We start from the raw sequence: 22,323 nt of genomic DNA, 5'->3' as shown, positions 1-22,323 counted from the left end.
TCACTTGTCTGAAATAGTATAGATTCTCCTGCTTGAGCAGGGGGCTGGACTAGAAGACCTCCAAGGTCCCTTCCAATCCTATTCTATTCTCTGTTCCATTCCATTCCCTTTCTATTCTCTATTCTATTCTTCCTATTCTCTATTCTATTCTCTATTCTATTTTATTTTATTCTATTTTCTATTCTATTCCATTCTATTTCTATTCCATTCCTATTCCATCCCTATTTTATTCCCATTCCACTTCATTCCCATCCTATTCCTATTCTATTCTATTTTCTATTCTATTCCCATTCCATTCCTATTTTATTCCCATTCAACTCCACTCCATTCCCACCTTATTCCTATTCTATTCTATTCCCGTTCCCTGTTCTATTCTATTCTGTTCTGTTCTATTTCATTCCCATTCCTATTCTTTTTATTCTATTCTATTCACCATGACCAGTGATCTTAGAAGCTTTCGGAGACACGCTGAAGCCCATCCTCAGATAACATTTGTATGCGTGCCTTAATAACTTAATATTAATATCTTAATGTAGCCACTGATGGAAACACAAGCGTGGGACTCTCCACAGCATATATTTGCACTGTATGTTCAAGAGAGGCTCGAAAATTTGGTAGCGTGGATGGAGGACCTGGTGAGCCGCTTGTGTTAACCTCTTCAGTTCATATGGATTCACAGCAGATCAGAATAATAGATTCAGAGGGATGGAAGGGAGACAAAGCTCAGAAGACCTAACCTTTTGTCCCAGTGACCGACCCAGATTGGATCGTGCAACATTATCCTGGGATATTCGCCTTCATTTGGTGGGAAGGGACCTTAAAGGTCTTCTAGTCCACCCTCCGTAGAAGGGAGGAGCTTCTGGAAGGTTTATTCCTATCCCATTCTATTCCTATTCCATTCCCATTCCATTCTCCCCCTGCTCAAAAAGGAGACCCTGTAACGTTCAATCAGAATAGAGCTGAAAGGGACCTCAGAGGTCATCTCTTCCAACCCCCTGCTCAAGCAGGAGACCGGCTTATATCATTTAAGATAGGTGGCTGTCCGGTTTCTTTTTAAAAGCATACACTGAATTGATGGCACTGTGTACAGGAATATCTACACGGGTTGGGATAGGAGATTCCACAAAAGGCATGGAGAATAACTAGTTTCACATCTTGTGGACTTGCATATACAAGTAGATAGTATTTCTAGTCTCCCATGCTGGTGCATCAAAACTTATAATACACATTGGACTTTTAATTGCAGCTAATGGAAACTGCCACAGCAGTTTAGTTTCAGTTCCCTGAAATATCCAAAGGAGAGAGCTTAAGTGCCGCCATCTTGTTCATGGAGGACAAGCATCCCCGTCCCGTCTGGGTCGCAGGTTGCCATAGTAACCCTGAAAACGCTGGAGGAGGACGATCCTTTTAGGGCGGAGAAGAGCAGCCCCGCCCAGTAAGGTGCCCTCGTCAAGGATTGGTCAGTTCGCGCGAGGGGCGGGGCGCTACGGAAGGCAGGAGCCGGAAGTCGGAAGCAGAAGCAAGCTGGTGGGAGGGGCGAGAGGAAGATGGAGGGATCCGCGCGTCTCTGAAGCGCGTCAGGAGGTGAGTTCAGACGGCGCGAAAAGGAGATCGCGAGGCGTTTGTTCCGCTCCCCCAGCGCGCAAAAGTGCTGCGCTGGACCGCAGGAAGCAACCGGGGAAGGGGAGGAGTGGAAAACAGGGTTCCCCTGCGCGCTTGCAGAGTGCTACTTGGCCTCTTTTTCTCCTTGGAAGGAGGGACTGGAAGGAAGGAAGGGGGAAAGACGAAAGAAAGTGGGGAAAAGACGGGGTAAGAAAGGCAGAAGGAGGGACTAGAAGGAAGGGGGAAAGGCGGGGAAAGAAAAGAGAGACTGAAAGGAAAGAAGGGGGAAAGACGGAGAAAGAAAGGTGGGAGAAGGGACTGACAGGAAGAAAGATGGAAAGACAAGGGAAAAAAGGTAGGAGGAACTAAAAGGAAGGAAGGGAAAGAAAGGTGGAAAGACGGGGAAAGAAAGGCAGAAGGAGGGACTGAAAGGAAGAAAGATGGAAAGAAAGGGAAGGAAAGACAGGAAGGAAGGAAGAGGGGAAGAAAGGTGGAAGGAGGAACTGAAAGGAAAGAAGGTGGAAAGAGGGAAAGAAAAGCAGAAGGAGGGACTGAAAGGAAGAAAGATGGAAAGAAAAGTGGAAGGAGAGACTGAAAGGAAAGAAGGTGGAAAGGGAACGAAAGGTGGGAGGAGGAACTGAAAGGAAAGAAGGTGGAAAGAGGGAAAGAAAAGTGGAAGGAGGGACCAAAAGGAAAAAAGATGGAAAGATTGTAAAAGATAGATGGAAGGAAGGACCTAAAGTCCAAACAGGATTGATGGCTGTTAGGGATATACCCTAGCAAGATCTGCAGGGCAGTCAGGCAGGCAGGCAAAATATGTGAGATAAGTGTTGTGTAGCTTACACTCAGTAAAAGCAGATACAGTGCCAATTAAATTAGTTTTATTCCAGCAATAGTTTAAGCATAGTCAAAAACAGTCCATATGTCATACACTTATTTCAGTCCGTCCAGGGATTATCAAGTTGCAAAATTCCAATGTCAGAAATGGTCAGTACACTTACAAAATAACAATCCGGTAATTTATCTCTTCGCAGTAAAGAGAGATATGCAACAAAGGTCAGAAACTCCTTTCTTCCTTTTGCAACTCCAGTAATTGCCAGCAAAGCGTCAGGGAATGTCAGCTTCTTATCAGCATCTCTTGCTCCTCTTATGGTGTTTTCACACCACACCCAAAATACATGCTCAGCATTTAAAGTAACACATACTTTAAACTAAGAATCATAGCTTATATATTATTTTATCTTACCCAAACTAGTTAGGTGACCAATGTTATACCTAACAATGGCAATGTCTGGGAGAATTTTTAAGAGACACAAAGTAAGAATAAACTTTTATATCAAAAGCCACATTGGTTTAACTGTCCCCCAAAGTAGTAACAGTAACAGAGTTGGAAGGGATCTTTGAGGTCTTCTAGTCCAATCCCCGCTTGAGCAGGAGAAGCTCTACCCCTTCAGACAAGTGGCTGTCCAGGTTCTCCATAAAAGCCTCCAGTGATCCACAACTTCTGAAGGCTGATTGTTCTCACTGTCCGAAAATTTCTCCTTAGTTCTGGGCTGGGTTTCCCCTTGATAAGTTTTCATCTGTGTAGGTCTGTGAGCTTGCTGGCTTTCTTCCCCTCCTTGTATCTTCCTTTCCCCCCCCCCCCGCCCGCTACAGCCATCAGGTTGATGTAGAAGTCGCCACCTGTTCCCCATGTACCTTGTGCTGCTCCAGGAAGATCTACCCTCTTTGGTTCATCATTCTGAAAAAGAGTGTCTCTGCCCGTATGCAGATTACCTCTCGCTCCCCATTGTACAAGGGTACATATTTTCAAGGGAAAGGAGACAGTTTACAGTGGAGAGAAGAGCCATGGTTTATTATGTAAGGATAATATTAAACGTGCCTATCCATACAAATTCAATGGACTTCAAAAATGATTTCAAAGTTTTTATTTGTGTACTGTGCTCCATAATTTTATCTAGAGACTGGGGGCCATATTACATGCTTTTTCATACACAGTACTATTTCTTCTACAATAAGACTGGCTTTGAAATATAGTATACACATTTTCTTAACAGCATGCATAAAATAGTAAGTAAGCAGTTTTATTTTACTTTCTTTTTTTAACCCTGCAGGCTCAATCCTATTTGCTGTTAAGCAAGTTCTGTTGAACTCTTTGGAGCCTACTCCCAGGTAAATAAAAAGAAAATTCCACTCTGAACTCTGTGTTTTGCACACAAGGCTGTATTTCTTTGTGAAGTGTACACACAAGAATGTTGCACCTTCAAAATATGGTAATATAAAGATGTGTGAAGTATGGATAGACCTCAAATTAAAACCATTTTAATTGGTTACAATGGCACTGAAAAAAATGAATTATGACTGTTTTTCATGCTTACAATCATTGCAGCATCAAGCTGATGGGATGTACCCATGTTGGATTTTATAGGCCGATGTGAAATATTTCAGTCTTCTTTGTGTCAATTAGGATGTTGCTTTTTGTAATTATAGATGATCCGATCCCCAGTGAATCTTAGTTGGAGAAGGTGAGAGAGGCTATGGATGAAACAATATTTCGAAGTGATACAGTACTCTCTGATATTCACCTCCACACTGCAAACAGAAGGCATTTTATGGTGAGGCTGAATGCTGTTGGCCAGCCAGGTAATATAACAGTTAATGCCATCCCCCTCAGGAGTGGATGCTGTTGATTAAGAGAGGAAGAGTGGCTGAACTCGCAGGGCTGTTGTGTAGTTATTTGACTTTTGGCTTACTCATATGGTGCAAACCCAATCAGCTACAATTCTCAGCCTTGGTTTATGGTTTAATGCGTATGTTTAAGAGAGGATGCAATGAGGAAAAAGAGGAATCTAACTGTAATGAAGAAGAGGGAAGAAAGGATATAAGATAAGAGAAACACAAGAGGAACAGACTAGCAAAATGCATGCAAGTAAGGAAGGGACCATGAAGGCGCTGATAGAACATTTAAGAACATTCAGAAGGAGAACAGCACACAGCAAGGCTTGATGGAAAAGAAATGGAACACCTCTGTAAAACCCAAGAGAGGAGGTATTTCCCTATATCCAATTGGAAATGCTCAAAATGTCTGTTGTTTAGAATTATTGCAAAATATAAGAGGACAAGAACAGGAGGCAGTAGATGATAGAAATGAAGAAACTTGAATCTTAAATATAGGAATTTTAAAGCTCTACATACATAATTAAGAGTTTGGTTTCATGTAGTTTCCAAAACATGAAACGCCCAGTTAAATTGATGGATGAGGTGTGCCAACGAACAGTACAATAAAATTGTAGGGAAAGCCGTCCTTAGAACTTTAGAAAGTCTAACCCTCCGTTTAAGTTTCTTTAAATGTGCAGGTCGTCTGCTTGCGAGGTAGTGTATCACCTGAAATTGTTGCCTCTTAGTCTTTCTATCGCAGTTCAAACTCCTTTTGGAGGAGAGTCAGGGGGATCCTCAGAAGGAAGAGAGAGGCCAAAAAGCATCCCTTGGCTGCTGGAGCAGACGTGAAGAATTAATTGCAGAGGGCAGAACTGGTGCTGAAGATTCTCCAGACAGTCCCGAAAACAAAGGTGACCCCTGCCGAGGTTTTGAGGCCTTGTTGGATGAAGATGGGGACCTGCAGGTGGTCCGGAAAGTGCCCCTCCTTCCTGCAGGAGATGAGGATCAGACAAGGACTAAGGCCTGCCCCATCATTTTGACTAAGAATGGAGACGTCTTGGAAGAAGAGGAACATGAGAGCAACGGATGCAGTATTGTTAAAATAGGTCAGTAGCACCATAATATTTATTTCTCATGCAAATAATACTGAACTTAACAACCAATTGCATATGGATCTCCCAAAGTTGCCATGGATCCCCCAGGGCTACCAGAGCAGAAGTGAGGGAAGAATTAACTGCAGAGGGCAGAGCTGGTGGCTGAAGACTTGGATTCAAAGTTCTGACAGTGGAGGCGTGGGGAGTAGCCGTGTGGTCACATTTGTACACTCAGCAGCTGACCTGCATTTACAGTCATTTCAGGGTCCCACAGTCACATGATACAACCCCCACCCCCCCATCCCCAATTTACAACATTTACAATATGGCTGGCTGGAGAATTCTGGGAGTTGAAATCCACGCACTTTAAAGTTGCACAGTTGAGAAACAGTGCTGTCCAGGGTTCGTTTTTCACTTTGAGGCAGAAGAAAATCTCTCTGTTTTTATTACAGTGGTGAACAGGTATAAAAGATCATACTTTCATTCTCTCCATTTCTGATACTTGCCCTTAACTACTCTGATAGAATGCGAACTATACAGTTTTCAAACAATATCTTGACTAAGGAAGTACTATATGACTGTAACTTTGATGCTTGTATCCTTACGATTTATATTGACTATTTCCTAGTATGATTTGATTTCTTATTGTACCCTATGACTATTATTAAGTCTTGTCCCTTATGATTCTTGACTCTTAACAAATGTATCTTTTCTTCTATGTACACTTAGAGCATTTGCACCAAAGACAAATTCCTTGTGTGTCCAATCACATTTGGCCAATAAAGAATTCTAATTCTAATTTTCCACGCCTGCCTTTTCATGTTCATATTTTTGGAGCTTTATTGCAAAAGCAGTTTTGAGGAGAGTACTTGGGGGGGGGGGAGGTTGGGGGGGGGGGATAATGCATTTGGTCTAATGGAAAAGATGCTTCCTCTGTTTTGCTGTTCCAGAGCACACCATGGCGACACCTTTAGAAGACGTGGGGAAGCAGGTACGAACCATGCTTGCTGTCCTTTTCCTGTCTTGTTTTAAGTCCGCCCCACGTACGATCTTTCTCTCTGGTTTTGAAGGTCTGGCGAGGGGCTTTCCTGCTTGCTGATTACATCCTCTCGCAGCAAGATTCGTTCAGGGGTTGCACAGTGCTGGAGCTTGGAGGAGGAATCGGGTTTGTCAGCATCATCATGGCAAAAGCTGCCAAGACTATTTATTGCACAGGCGAGTCTTTTGTTCAACTCTTTGGGTGGTTTGGAAATCATACCATTGGGATATACTTCTACCCTCTTCTGACGGGCACCACACGTCAGAACAACTAGACCCAAGGACAGTTTTCCCCCCATGCCATCGCGCTGCTTCCCACAACGCTGTCGAACTATCTAGAAAGGCAGTATTACCATCATTATTCTCATCTTCCCTATTACCTGTCTCCTTATCTTCTTATGACTATAACTTTGTTGCTTGTATCTTACGATTTATATTGTTTTATTTAGTATCCTAGTATAACTTACGTTGATTGTTTATTTAGTATCCATGACTATCACTAAGTGTTGTATCTAATGTTTTATGATGAATATATTTTTACAATTACTATGATAATGATCTATCACTATTGTTGTATGTACCCTGTGAGGTTATGCACCGGAGAGAAATTCCTTGTGTGTCCAATCACATTGGGCCAATAAAGAATTCTATTCTATTCTTTCCTTTCTATTCTATTCCTTCTTATTCTTTCTATTCTATTCCTTCCTATTCTTTCTATTCTACTCTTTCTGTTCTATTCTTTCCTATTCTATTTTTTCCTATTCTATTCTTTCCTGTTCTTTCTATTCCATTCCATTCCTTTCTTAATTCTATTCCATTCCATTCTATTCTCTATTCCATTCCATTCCTTATTCTATACTATTCTATAATATTCTTTTTGTTCTATTCTATTCCCGTATTTTATTCTAGTCTATTCCCATATTTTGTTCTATCCTATCCTCTATTCTATTCTATTCTATTCTATTCCTGTATTTTATTCTATTCTATTCCCATATTTTGTTCTATCCTATCCTATCCTATCCTATTCTTTATTCTATTCATGATTGGCCCAAAGTCATCCAGCTGGCTTTCATGCCTAAGGCGGGACTAAAACTCACCGTCTCCTGACCTCCAGGCCAGCACATTCCCCAAACTGGCTTTGGGGGATTCTGAAATCTCTCGTCTTTTTTTGGTTTTAAAGATGTCGGTGAAGACTTACTGAGCATGTGTGAACGAAATGTAGCCTTAAACAAACACATCACTGATCCAACAGGTAAAAGATGCGTAAGTTCCACCGACTATAACGGGGTCTGATGCTGAACAAACCTGCATGGGATTATGTTGTAATGTGCTTTCAAGGTTGTTCAATGCAAACTAAAACAAGCATCAAATCTGAGATGTATTATTTAGTGGTAGGTAGCTCATGCGCTTATTAGTCCCCTGTCTAATCCTTCAGTCCTCATGATTCCAATGGATATCTGAAAGAGTATTTGTGTACTACACTTCCTTTTCCCCTTGATTGAAGAAAAATACACTGAATTCCTCTAATTAGTACATGATACATATAGGAAGTCCTCGACTTAACAACAGTTCATTTAGTGACCATTCAGAGTTACAACAGCGCTGGAAAAAGTGGGATGGATTTAAGACCATGTGATCCCCTTTTGCGACCTTCTGACAAGCCAAATCAGTGGAGAAGCCATATTCACTTCAGCAACTGTGACAATGACTTAACAACTGCAGTGATTCACTTAATGACCGGGGCAAGAAAGGTCGCATAATGGGGCAAAACCCACTCAACCGATGCCTCGCTTAGCGATGGAAATTTTGTGGTGAATTGTCAGCATAATTCGAGCAGCAATAAGGGGGTAGGATACAGTCATTAAAAACAGCAACAAAAATATAAAAGTACTAAAAATAATTTTAAAAAGGGGGAAATTGAAAAGTTCTTTTTTTTTTAATTTTATTTGAGTTTTCACAAACAGAAAAAAATAAAAATAAAACATCTTTTTTGAAAGCAGCATAATCCCGGGTTACATTTCTTCGTACAGACGCAAATTCAAGTTCATGGTCATTTTTATATTCTATTCCATATCTTATTACTATTTTACATTTTCTGCATACCTTCTCCCCTCTTTTAATTTTCTCAATTTTATTTTAATTATCTCAATTCAAATCATTGTATTTATATTATTTGTCTGTCTTGTTTCAATTATCTATTATCTTTTCTCATTAAACAAAATTTCTCCTGTAGTTACTGATTGGAGTATGACGCCTTTATATCTTTTCCCTAAAGTTGTAACATTCAATATAATACATAACTTCCATTCGGATTCTGCTTGGTACATGCTTAAAATACACACTGTATTCTTAAAAAAATTTTTTTATAAATGTATATAATTAAAACATTCCATTCTAATTCAATTCTATCATTAATATTAATTAAAGTCTTAACATCTTTAACATTACTTTTCAATTAAATATCATACTTCTGTGGGAACAATTATAAACTTTCCATAGTTAATCCCCCCCCTCTTCAATTATATTTTATAAAACATTGACTAATTAAAATGTTCCCGTTCCTTCCTAATTCAATTTTCTCATTTATTTTATTTCGCTTATTTTATTCACAAACATTTCACTAAATTACACTATTTTATCCCTCATTTTAATCATATGTTGTTTCCAATTTTCTAAAGTTATTTCTATTACTAATATAACAATACAATCTTATGTACCTTTACAGAATCCCTTTTTCAGTTAGATTTTCACCCATTATCTCTAAATAGGTCCTGTTTCTCTATATCTTGCCCCGGTCCTTTATAACTTCTTTTCCTTTCCCTCTTCCCTCTCTTTTCTCTCCCCTTTTTACCCCCTTGTCTCTCTACCTCTATTTCTCTCCTGTATTCCCCTTTTCTGTTGCTTTCCAGTATTATACTTATTTTTTGAATTATTTTTCTTTTCTTTGGTTGTTTTTTTAAGTCTTAAATTCTCCATTCTCTTTCCCCCCTTTCCTTTTTCTTCCCCACATAGAATTACTTGTTCATTAAAGATGTCTTCTTCTTTGTCCCAGTCTTCTTGTTTTGCAGACGTTTCTTGTTGTTTCTCATAGTTCCAAATCTCCATTTCTAAGAGTTGAAAAATGAAGCCAAAAGAACCCCTCCCTTCTTGTGCATCTTCTTTGTACTTTTTAAGTTCCATTTTCAATTCATCCAGAAGTGGTGCCATTGTATAAATTTTTAAACAACCACCCGATTGATTTTAGTCATTCAAATATAATAACCAAGAATCCAAAGATCACCAAATAATCCAAATACACTCAAGCTGTTTCTTTTTTGTTCTTTTTTTTCACTTTCTCTTCCTGGGGTTACTATTTAGTTGCAAAGTTTCAGTTAAAATGTATCCTTTAGAAGTCTTGTTGAAGTTTTACTGTAGATTCTTTTTAATTCCAGACAGTCTCCTCCCTCTTCCAGATCCTGCCCTTATTCTTTTTCTCTCCCTTCCTGCTTATGAAAAAGAAAAATTTTAATGTCCAGGAATCTTTATTATCCCTTTGGCATTTTGTTTTATTTTCAGCTTAATTGTCTATTGATGTCAAAGCGGATTTTTCCGATTTCTTATTTAAGTCTCTTAGTTGTCAGTATAGGGAAGAAGAGAGAAGAAGAAGAAAAAAAGCCAAACCTTTCCCTTTTCACTTTCCTTCGCTGCTTCCGACTCTTCTTTGGGAGCGATGTTATTTTTTGTAAGTTTAAATTCCAGGGTACCTTGGTTGTTGCTTTTACAATTTAACCCGGTCAGCCAAAACTTTCACTTCTTATCTTCCTCCTGCACGTTCTTTTCCGGTCGAGTTCTTCTTTGTGGTGCCCATTTCTGACCACCACTGCTACCGCCTTCGGGAAAGGGAGTAATGGCCAGCTGAGGAGGAGAGATGCAGCTATCCTCGACCCTACTGGCGGTCTCCCCCCTCTTCACCCCCTCTACGGGGTGGCTTAGCCCCGAAACCAGCCAGCTCGGGGCGCTCCAGCAGCAAGCCCAGACAAAAACTGCGTATGATCGCGGATTTCTGTCTGTCGCCAAAGCCCTTCAAACTGGAAGTCCGGGAAAATTGAAAAGTTCTTGAGCTAAAGTGCATGGAAGATATATAAGGAAACAAGAAAAGATACAGAATGTGTAAATGTCTCCATAGTACATAGCACAGGTAACCCTCAGCTTATGACCATTTGCTTAACAACAATTAAAAGTTACAATGGTGCTGAAAAATAAGACAATCCATCCTCCAGGTTACGACCGCAACTACTGTATTTTCCCCAAAAATAAGCCCTATCCCTAGAGCTTATACTTGTATATCTAACCAGAAAATAAGCCCTAGCATGATTTTTAGGATGCTCGTGATATAAGCCCTATCCCCCAAATAAGGCCCAGTTAAAAAATTGTCAGACAGACAAATTTAGTGCCGTATTTTCTCCAAAATAAGACCTAACGGTCAAAATAAGACCCTCAAACATTTTGTATACATTATAGTTGACACTAACTGGAAAATAAGCCCTAATGCATCTTTTGGAGCAAAAATTTATACAAAACTCAGTCTTATTTTTGGGCAAATACGTTAGTCACGTGATTGCAGTTTGGGCTCTTGGTAGCCAACTCACATTTACAACACAATCTCCCAGGGCCACATGATCACAGTTGGAAACTTTCACAGCCACTCCCAACAAGTAAATTTCACAGGGAAAGCCAGGTTCATTTAAGAGCCATGTGAATCACTTAACGACCGTGGTTGCTTAATGACCGCAGTAAAAATGGTGGTAAAATCAGCCCCAGGCATGTGGTGACCAGCTCAACAACAGCCATTCCGGTCCCAATTGTGGACCATATGTATATAAGAAACCCTTTGTAACCGCATTGTCTCCACATTCTTGTTTATTTTATGTATTGTTTGTATCCTAATTAGTTTTCTTGTCACTTATTTTATGGATTTTTAGGAAGTGAAATTAGAGTTAAAAAGCTGGATTGGCAGCAAGACGATTTCTGCACTGGTACGTAAACCTTTTCTATAGCTGGATTTGAGCTTTTCTTTCCAATCTCTCACTTAAAACTCGGGATTTATCTGAGGTGATGACACTAAAGGCTTTGCCTCTAAGCGTTTGCAAAATACTTTTTTGCCCTTCATTGAGTAAACCATAGTGTTGCTTGGCTTAATTGGGAGATCAAAGTCCTGAGGAACAGAATGTAAAATTTAGGTTGTCACAGACAAACTGTGTCATTTAAAGAAGAGAATGACTATCTCGTTTTTTCTTTTCTTTTAGTTACTTTATTGTCATTGCACCTCATACAACGAAATCAAACACCATCTTCAGGGCACATCATGACCATAAACACAAACGCACATCCTTCACCCTCCATACATTGAACCGAAAACCCGCAACACCTCACCAACATTACACAATACAGTAGAATTCAACAGAGCTACTGCCCTGGGATAGAAGTTGTTTTTCAGCCTATTTGTCCTTGTTTTTATTATTATCCTGTACCGTCTGCCAGATGGTAATAGTTCAAAAAAAGGGGTGCCCAGGATGAGATGGATCCTTGAGGATGTTTTGAACTTTCTTAAGGTAGCGGGAGCTATAAAGCTCTTCCAAAGAGGGGAGAGGGCAACCCATGATCCTCTGGGCAATGACGTTAACCCTCTGGAGTGCTTGTTTTGTAGTTTTTTTTAAAATTTTTATTATATAGTTTGGGATATGCAGTAAATATTGTATACGTTTCCCCCCCTCTTTTTGCTGTAGATCCTGAGGATTGCTTCAGCTGGTCCGAAAAAGAGATTACTGAGCTGCATGACCTCACCACTGTGATACTGGCTGCTGATGGTATGAAAAAGGTTTGGGAATGGATTGAGGGTATAAAAACAGGAGTATGCTGATCAGCCTGAATGAGATTGGAATGTCAGAATCAGGTTGGTTCAGGGAAAGGTGATTAAAGGTGACAGTTGCTGTAGGTTAGGATGTGCACAAACCTTTCAGTTCTTGGACTTGGCTGCCAATCCATTGGACAAAACCCAGGCTCATTCTGTTCTTCAAATTGGTTCAGAAATTTGAATTATCAGAGGAATAGCTATGAAATCACAACTGCATATTTGTGCAGCTTTCATACGCTCCAAGGTGTTGTTTTTTTAATGTTTGTTTATGCATGTCAAAAGCATCCCAGTTAAGATACTGTAGAACCTTAGAGTTTAAGATATAAAATACAAGATTAAAACAGGTACAAGTTAAACAGATCTTGCCCAGAACATTTTTAATGATGTGTTTGGAATCATTATTTTTTTAAAAAAAGTACTTTTTTTTAATTTCAAAATTTTTATTAGTTTATCAAAATATAAAATAAATACAAAGAAAAAAGGAAACAAGTGAGGAAAAGGGAAGAGTGCTGCGGTGGCCTGGAGGGGGAGCTTTCGCCTCACAATTGGGAGGCTGTGAGTTCAGTTCTAGGTAGAGGCAGATATTTCTCTCTCTGGGCACGATGAGAATATATTTGCTGAATATAACTCCGCATTGACGATAGGAAGGGCATCCGGCCAGTAAACACTCCTCTCTAATCAATTGCCCATCCCCCAAGGGATTATGGGGTCATTAAAAGACAATGGCGATGAAGGGAGGAAAGGGGGACAAAAGTGATGGGGGGTGGGGGAAGCTTTGACTTCTGACTCCTTTTGATGCAGTAAAATAAGGTAATAACAAAGAATCATTGTTTAAAAAGTTCAATAAGCCGTTTTGTGATCACACAAAAACTAATGAGAGAAACAACGAAAAAGCAGATACCATTCTAAAGTAAATAAACTATATAATTGGAGCCACTTTTCAGACAGCAATGTTGAAATTAAATACCCCCCCCAAAAAAAAAATTAATATAGTGGTAAGAAAGACGCGTAAGAGTTCTAGGAAGATAACACCACTGCGTGGAGATATTTTGTCATTCAGCAGTGGAAATTATTAATTGACATTTGGAATGTTCCTTCTAAAACAGTCCTTGGGGAAAATAGGAGGTGACAGCAGAGTTTAGTATCTTTCTATCCATTAAACAAATTTATTTTATTTATCCCACCTTCATTGTTTTTACTAATAAGACAGTGAACCCAAAGATGCTTTTCCAAAAGGCAGCTGGACTTCCTTGGGTTTGGGGTTTTTTGTTCACTTCTCATCCAAGAAGCTGCTTCTGTTCAGAACTGAAGTTCAAAACTGAAGAAACTTAGATGAGAAACAAGACATTTTCACAGAAAAAATATAGAACATCCAGTTGTCTTTTGAAAACGCACATTTGGGACAACCATGACCAGGACGATTGAAAATTCCCATAGACATCAAGACGGTGAATTTATATCCACCACATCGTCCTCCTATTATTGCATAAAAGTCTCTCCGTAACATTTAAAAAACAAATGTGTAGCAATACAAGGCAGATCAGTGTCTGTGTGTGTTGCCACGCTTGTCTCTTACAGTTACAAAATGTCCTTCTCTTTACTCAATGACCGCAACTCACCTGGAGTTCTAGTTAGTAAAATGCAAAGTTAACTGCTTGCATTATCCTATATAATACAATGCATCCTGAACAATTATAGATTGTATAAATCAGCTTTAAGGCGGGAGGTTAATGCTTCTGGATAGCCTTGGAAATCTTCACCCTTCCATCTTTTATATTGCAGTGTTTTATGACGATGACCTGACAGATGCTTTTTTCAAAACGCTGTCCCGAATCACTAGCAACCTGAAGAATTCTTGCACCATCTACTTCTCTATGGAAAAGAGGTTGGTGATAACTACTTAAGTGGAAAACGCACGATAACATAAATAGGGTGTCTTGTTTGTCTCAAATCAAGCAAAAGCATAGCTTGCAACTAAGACTAGCATTTGCTTCTCCAAGTTGATTTTACCAATGATTTTAGACAACCAATGATTTTAGACAACCAATGATTTTAGATAATTTTTATTCCTGGATCACTTTAAAAAGGGGCCTTTAGTTTACAGATAATCCTCAATTTAAAAGCACAACCTTCAGACGTTGCGGGTACTTCATCACTGGAGATTTTAAAGAAGAGATTGACGATCACTTGTCTGCAATGGCATAGGGTTCCTGCTTGAGCAGGGAGCTGGACTAGAAGACCTCCAAGGTCCCTTCCAGCTCTGTTCCGATTCTGAGGGTCAGAATCTCCATTGCTAAACAAGATGCTTGTTAAGAGAAGGTTACAATTTTTTGCCACAGTTGCTAAGTACATCAGAGTCATCATTAAGCAAAGTCATTAAGCGGCTCTCTTTTACCCATTGACTTTGCTTAACAGAAGCTGGCTTGAAAGGTCACAAAGGATGATCACATGACCCCAGGATGGTTGCCCAAAAAACCCAAATAAAGACTCTGAGGTTACTCTGATGGTTGTAAATGCAAAAACCAGTCATAAGTCACTTCTTTCAGCGCTTTTGTAACTTTGAATGCTTACTAAACGAATGTTGTGGTCCACCAGTGGCCAGCAGAGCTGGCAGCAGATTTGGACAGTGAAGAGGTTGGGGAGGAACATGGGCCAGTCCTGGAGTCTGGGGAAGACTCTTGACGAGGGCTCTGCATCGGAGGCAGAGATGGGGCCAGGGCCGTCTGACAGTTATCAACTGCCTTTGGAGTCAGAGTCAGTGGGACAGAAGAACAGCTGGAGCCTGTTCCCAGTGTGCGCATGCACAGAGCTGCCAGAAGAAGAGAATAGCTAAGGAACAAGGGTTGACTTGGGAGTAAAGCCACAGGTGGATAGTGAATGGCCCCTCCCATAGGGAATAAAAGAGGAGCAAAAGGAGAGTGGGGTTTTGCAGGAGACAATTAGTTCATTTTGGTGAAGATTTGTTCCTGCATTCTTGCCAAATATTGCCTGCTACAGTGTGGCATCTGCAAGATATTGGCCTGGCAATTCTCCAAGCCTGATAAAGGTTAGTAATTGTGGAATATCTTAAAAGACTGTTGGCCGGGACTTTGCTGGAGAGGAATTTACTGTAATTAAATAAAAGGGGTTTATCGGGACAAAGAGTCAGCTTTGTGCTGTTGCAGGGAAGCCTAGGTCAGAAGAATGAATGGTTGCAAGTTGAGAACTATCTATATTCCAGCATGACTTCTGTACTTTGAGCATCTTAGCAATTCTGCAGAAAGAGCAAACTTTTTTCTCCTTCCTCCCTTTGACTTCCCTTTGTTGACTTCACCTCGTTCCCAAATTTTGAAGCTGAATAAAACAGACATGTAAGCGTTCTCTTCCTCGAGGTTTGTACGTGAAAAAGTCCCGTACAGCATTAGGTATGAACAACACAGAATTGTTCACCTTCGGCGATGTTATCTAAGTACAGGCGATTAGCGTGGTACTTTGTAAGTCCAGTATCTGCTGTCAGGTTGATTTCATCTCCTGAAACCTTTTGGGGGGGTGGGAAGGGGGAGATTCAGCCACGTTTAGCTAAAAAAAGATCTTCTTGAAACTGTTCTGAGATACTTTGTGTTTGACTAGGTTCAACTTCACTTTAAGACAAATGGACGTTGTGTGCGAAGCCTACAGTCACTTCCGGAGGACTTTGGATGAGCTGCTGAAAACCAGCGATGGCGAGATGAGATACAGCGTTCAGCCTGTGGAGCTGTCTTTTCCGCAGCGTATTGTTTACGAGCGAGTTCCGCAACTGGTGAGTATCCTTGTTGGCAAACTACTTACCTGGTGTAAGCAAACAAGTGGTAGAAAGCACAAGAGAGAAAACCAATGGATGGAAACCAATCAGGGAGAGAAGCAACCTAGAACCAAGGAGAAATTTTCTCACAGCGAGAACAATTAAGCAGGGAATCTGGGCTTTGCCTTCAGAAGTTGTGGGTGCTCCAACACTGGAGTCTTATAAGAAGAAACTGGACAATCATTATTTGTCTGAAATGATATAGGGCCATGATGGCGAACCTATGACATGCGGGCCACAGGTGGCATGCAGAGCCATTTGTGCGGGTACGCGAGCCTCAACCAAAGTAACCTGCACTGTGCATGCGCACGCCTCCCAGCTGATTTTTGGGCCGTTTGAGGCTGTTTTTGCCCTCCCGGAGGTTGAGGGAAGCCTCTGCAGGCCAAAAAAATGGGCCTTCCGGAAATAACAGAAGTGCCCATGGAGCGGGCCTGTTTTCCAGCCTCCAAAGGCTGCAGAGGCTTTCCTTGACCCCCAGGAGGGCAAAAATGGCCTCCCCCAGGCTCCAGAGGCCCTCCAGAGGCTGAAAAAGGGCACTTCCGGTATTTCCGGAAGGCCCATTTTCGGCCTCCAGAGGCCCTGCCTCGAGCCTCCAGGAGGGCGAAAAAGGCCTCAAATGGGCCGAAAATCGGCTGGGAGGCACGTGCATGCACAGTACAGGTAAGGGGGGGGGGTGTTGCGCGCACATGCAAAGGGAGACGCATTGCGTTGTGGGCACACATGCGCGCTATCTCTTTCCCTCTCTTTCGGCACACCACAACTAAAAGGTTCTCCATCATTGATATAGAATCTCCTCCTTGAATAGGGGGTTGGACTAGAAGATCTCCAAGGTCCCTTTCAGCTTCTCTTCCGTTCCATTCCATTTTCTATTCCATTTTCTATTCTATTCTGTTATTCTATTCCATTCTATTCCTTCCCAACTCTCTTATTTTATGTAAGCCACCACATTATTTTAGTATTCGTTGCCTGGTTGAATTGATAAAACAGCTTGTACAATTTTCCACCGAACCATTGTTTCTGATACACATGCAGAGAGCATACTCTTAGATTTTTATTTTTCTGTTTGTGAACTCCTTGTGCCAGTTTGATGTAAGAGCAGTCTTTAAAACACCTGGATTGAGCAAGAACCGTTACAAAATGTTCCCACTGCTGGAAGCCTGTGTTTGAAGTTCCGAGCTCTGCAAAGAAGGACAAACACTGAATAAGCCTTATAAATTGTTTCCATGCTGACCTATTGTAAGACTGAAACACATTGCACACAATGGGGTGTGAAGTGCTGCAGCTCGTATTTGATTTAATCTCCGGAGTGAGGAATTGGGCCTGATTGGTTACAGCTACTGGCTGCCGCTGCACCTGTTGATCAAGTATGCAGAAGGAAACAGACTGAACCCAGATGCTGTTTCAATGTCTGCAACATAGTCATCCCACTCAGGCAGGAAACCCTGAAATTATAGGAAACCAAAAAGTCGATTGTCTCTCCAGCCAAAAGTTTGGAAGGTTTGCGCCTTCTGTGCCATTCTGGGACGGACAGCGGAGATCGCACAAAGTCCTGTTGAGGCAAAGGGCTATTTTGGGCACAGCCAACTTCCAAACATCTAGAAAAGTAAACGGACGAAGAGAAGCTGCACCAAATAATTTAGGGAATTCCAAAACACATCTTCTTTCAATTTTCCTTTCTTTGCACTTTGGATTCCCTTTTCGTTATTCAAAAACATCCCACCACATTATCTCCCAAGTCCCCACAGCCAGCAACTAAATCACCCCAGTTGCTCATTTTCCTGCAGACAAATGCTCAGGACTTCCTGTTTGGTTGCAATATCTCCATGTTCTACTTGCTGATACCCTCTCCTTTTTTTAGCCTAGAACAGTGGTGGCTAACCTTTTTGGGCTCCTGTGCCAAAAATTGAACGTGCACGCCGGCACACACACACACACTCATATGCCAGCACCCAAAATGCAATGCTCTCCCCACGCCCCCTGCGCATGAATGCGCAATCCTCCCCCCACCCCACCCCCTTACCTGAACTGTGCCTCACAGCTTATTTCTCGGCCTCCCAGAGACTTGGGAAAAGCCTCTGCAAGGCTTTTCAGGCCGAATTATAGGCCCATTTTGTCACTTCCGGTATTACGGGAAGTGATGAAACAGGCCTATAATTTGTCCTGAAAAACCTCGCAGAGGTTTTTTGAAGTATCTGGGAGGCCAAAAAAAGGCCTCAAACCAACCCAAAAAAATCAGCTGTCAGGCGCGTGCCTGTGGAGTGAGGTAAGTTTGCCTGCAGCTCACGTGCCAGCACAAATGGCTCCGCATGCCACTTGAGGCACATGGGCCATCGGTTCGCCATCATGGGTCTTGAAGCTGAAATATAGGAAGAATGATTGCAGGAACTTGGATAATCTAGTCCCAACCTTTTCTATAACTTGCACTCCTAGGACACTTCTGACATATTCTCACACTCCTTGCAAAAGTAAATAATTATAGGCATATAATTATGCATATACACTATAATTTTGAAACTTCTAAACCCAAGTTTCCGCACCCCCTGGAATACCGTCTTGCACCCCCCAGTTGGGAACCCCTGACCTAGTCTAATGAAAAGAAGGACTAATGGTGATATATAGCAGTCTTCCAATATCTAAGGGGCTGCCACAAGGAAGTGGGATCCAGCTTATTTACCACAGATAACACACACTGGGAAGGATGCCAAACTCAGAGAGGAACCATAAACTAGAGATATTTCCATGCTTTGTTTCCAGCATTCGCCCATATGCAGGTCCATCCTCTTATTCAGTTGTCATAGCTGCAGCCCATGAAGAGGATCAAGGCCCTCTCCTCCCGTGGAGACCACATCTCTCCCTTATCCTCTCCTCCCTGCGTGCCCTAGGATGGAGAGGGGATGGGCCTGGGTCTTCCTCTGACTGCTCAGCTGGCCTCTGCCCTTCCCCAGCCTCCTCCACAACCTCTGGAGCCACATTTCCACTCTCTGTCAGCTGTTCCTCCTCTCCCTCAGAGTCAGTCTCCACTAGGGGCATGATAGGACCATTAGCATCCAGAAGCACCAAAACCTGGCCTACCATTTGTAGTTCCCTGTAGATACTGTTGTTCTTCAGCCCCAAAGCAAATGACAGAGTTAGGGGTAAGCTTTTTCCTGCTTTCCCATCGTCATAAATAATGGTACAATCCTAACGTCAACTCATAAAACATTTTTATGCTTATTTTAGAGTCGTCATGAACAGAAAGGGGAGGGGGGAATTTGAAAGAGCAGTACAGCAATTCGGAACCGAAAGTGCATTCCATTTTTATCTTGCAAAGATTATAACTAAGCTACCAGAATTAATGCCACACAAATCTCTAATTAGAGAATGTGATTGATGAGTCTTGGCTATGAACATGTTTCATTGGAGAATATGAATTATGATACACCCAGAGGGGTGTGGGGATACCAGGGTCAAGGGTGACTGTCAACTAAGAAAAAAAAATACTTCTAGGGTCTTTTTAGTTGCCAGCAGAAAGGGAGTGGGGGGAAACAGTGCATTCCTTAAATGCTTCAGATAATCGCTAGGGCAGCCAAAGCTGTTGGCTCATAAGATTATTACCGGAGAGCATGATTGATGACTCTTGGCTATGGATGTGTCCCATTGGAGACTACACATCCAGTGGGTGCGGGGAAGGCCAGGATCAAGAGGGAAATGAATGATATGTCAGAGTCGGCTGCAACCAGGAAACGCCGACATGTTAACTCCTAATAAATCATTTTTTTTTCTACTCTGAGGGATGCAGCTAGAGACTTGTGATTTGAATGGGGGTGCATGTCGGAGCCGTGACAGCCAGCCGACTCTGACCCGTCATTCATTTCACCCTTGACCTCGACAGAGAATTACGTGTCTCAGAATCAGCTACGTCCAGGTCATGCTGACATGTTCGCTCCTAATAAATCCTTTGAAGTTTTTGTAGCTTGGCTCAAAGCTCAAGATTTAATTAGGGCAGCTGCCAGAATCCTGACACCTGAATTGTATGAGAACTCTTAAAGGATGTTGAATATCTTTCCTTTGGTAGGAGCTGTGGAAGCTCAGAGCTCAGAAGATTTCTGGCGGATCCCGTCCTCAGACCCCAAGAGACTAAAAGAAAATGCGGTGGATTTCCTCAAGATCAGCTGATCTTACCATCTAAAGGAGTCTCTGAATGCAAAAAAAGGAGCAGATGGAATTCAGGTCCCTGTCAAAAACAGATAAAATATATATATATATATATACATGGCCATGATGGAAATACGCTGGTTGTGATTTGCAAATGGTATCAGCCATTATGGGATTTGCTAATAGAATAATGGCAAAAGATTGGTCAGAAAAGGTATTTTCAGAGGCTGTTGGCTGTTCAGGCTTCCAGACGTGACCCCAGCACAGCCGAGGCATCAGGGATCCCTTTTGGCATGTTTCGGGTCAGCAGCATTTAGTCTCCAAAGGCTTTGGGTCTGAATAAGTCTGTCTTGCCGGTTAAATGAGGTCTCAGATTGTTGGGTGCAAGGGGCTGACCTCTTAGAGTAGGGGGTTGGACTAGAAGACCTCCAAGGTCCCTTTTAGCTTCTATTCCATTTTCTGTTATCCTATTCCATCCCATTCCTTTTCAACTCTACTATTTTATGTAAGCCACCACATTATTTTAGTACTTGTTGCCCGGTTGAATTGATAAAAACAGCTTGTACAAACTTCCACCGACCCATTGTTTCCGATATACACACACAGAGAACATGCTCATTAGATTTTACCTTTCTGTTTGTGAACTGTTTGTGCCAGTTTGATGTGAGAGCAGTCTTTAAAACACCTGGGTTGAGCAAGAACCGTTACCAAATGTTCTTAAGTGCTAAGTGCTACGGCTGAAGACACCTCGGCCATTCAGTTGATGCTCCCGGAGCCTCCTTGAAAATGACTGGTTTGAGTTTCCTCTCCTCTCCTCTCCTCTCCGCGTCATGAAGATTCAGATCCTTGGACTGTGGCAGTTTTCCTGTAGATTGAACCAGGCCTTCCTAAGATTCGTTTCCTAAGTTTCTCAGATCAGATTCTCAAGACGATTTTTCCCCCTTCGTTCTTACTGGCAAGTCCTGGAATAAGCATGCTTCCTTGGCCAGCTGGGCTCTTCACCCCAATCTCTCTGCTGTCAGATCACCAAGCCTCAATTCCGACGTTAAGGCGGAACATCCATAGAAACAAATTTATAGAAGACAGAGTGGGGGGAAAGAGCATAGAGACGAAGAAAAAAGCACCTTTGAGACATCCATAGAAGTTTCTACCAGTGCTTGAAAAAGTTGGCAGTGCTCTAACAATATGTAATCATATCTCTTAAACTTTTCAGCAATGAGTATACCTGTGCAATAAATACCTCCAGGGAGTTTTATGGGAGTTAAATCTTCCACAGTGCATTTACAGCAGTATTTCGCTACTCTTAGGAATGAATATTCCTTCACTACAGTATAGATAGAACTGGGCTTGGCTAATCTAGTGAAGAGAAGGACCAGGGGAGACATGATAGCAGTGTTCCAATCCTTGAGGGGCTGCCACAGAGAGGGGATCGAGCTATCCTCCAAGGCATCAGAAGGCTGGACAAGAAATAACGGATGGAAACTGATCAAGGAGAGATTCAGCCTGGAAATAAGGAGAAACTTTCTGACAGTGAGAACAATCAACCCATGGAACAGAAGTTGCCTTCGGAAGTTGTGGGAGCTTCATCACTGGAAGTTTTCAAGAAGAGACTGGACTGTCATCTGTCTGAAATGGTGTAGAGTCTCCTGCTTGGGCAGGGGGTTGGGCTAGATGACCTACAAGGTCCCTTCCAACTCTTGATTATCTGTTACCTGTTAAGAAGCTGCAAAAAAAACTTCCGGAAGAAATGAACAGGTCTTGCCACAAGGTGTCGCTAAGAATTGCTGATGGTTGAGCACTATTAAGTAACCAGGTAGCTTCCCCCTGGACAAACCCTGGCCTCTACAGTTTCACCTTTACCTTTCTATCAGTATCTTAACATTTCTCCATTTATTTTTTTCCCTTCTTCAGTAAAAGTTCTTTTTATTTTGTTTGCTCTTAAGGTTGCATCATTGACCTGGAATTTGTAATCATTCCCTCTTTCTCAGGCCAAGTATTGATTTTTGTGAGAACATGACATCTAATTTCAATAAAATTGCCAATACAGCAGAAAAAAAAACGAGGCTCGGTTACATTTTAAAAAG

General features: G+C 41.7%; 1 protein-coding gene across 2 annotated transcripts; it reads left to right on the top strand.

The window, feature by feature from the left end:
- Nucleotides 1-1,526: 1,526 nt before the first annotated feature.
- METTL22 (methyltransferase 22, Kin17 lysine) lies at nt 1,527-20,372 on the top strand. Of its 2 annotated transcripts, none has more exons than XM_087912636.1 (12): nt 1,527-1,584; nt 3,717-3,774; nt 4,093-4,245; nt 5,021-5,366; nt 6,305-6,345; nt 6,425-6,569; nt 7,573-7,644; nt 11,354-11,407; nt 12,158-12,238; nt 14,068-14,170; nt 15,895-16,063; nt 20,160-20,372. In XM_087912636.1, the coding sequence occupies exons 3-12, from the start codon at nt 4,228-4,230 to the stop codon at nt 20,223-20,225; spliced, it is 1,095 nt and encodes a 364-aa protein (XP_087768762.1). In that variant the 5' UTR covers nt 1,527-1,584; nt 3,717-3,774; nt 4,093-4,227; the 3' UTR covers nt 20,226-20,372. The 2 variants fall into 2 exon arrangements, with proteins under 2 accessions (XP_087768762.1, XP_026559897.1); XM_026704112.2 differs by having other exon boundaries at nt 5,007-5,366.
- Nucleotides 20,373-22,323: the final 1,951 nt, after the last annotated feature.

This window comes from Pseudonaja textilis, chromosome 14, assembly GCF_049901715.1.
Source record: "Pseudonaja textilis isolate UNSWEBS1 chromosome 14, rPseTex1.2, whole genome shotgun sequence".
Taxonomy (NCBI): Eukaryota; Metazoa; Chordata; class Lepidosauria; order Squamata; family Elapidae; genus Pseudonaja; species Pseudonaja textilis.
This window is presented reverse-complemented; position numbering and strand designations above follow the sequence as displayed.

Coding starts and splice junctions, on each gene's coding strand:
- METTL22 (XM_026704112.2), top strand. CDS start 4,140: ATGGATGAAACAATATTTCGAAGTGATACAGTACTCTCTGATATTCAC. Junction 6,346..6,424: donor TAGAAGACGTGGGGAAGCAG/GTACGAACCATG, acceptor CTGGTTTTGAAG/GTCTGGCGAGGGGCTTTCCT. Junction 14,171..15,894: donor TACTTCTCTATGGAAAAGAG/GTTGGTGATAAC, acceptor GTGTTTGACTAG/GTTCAACTTCACTTTAAGAC.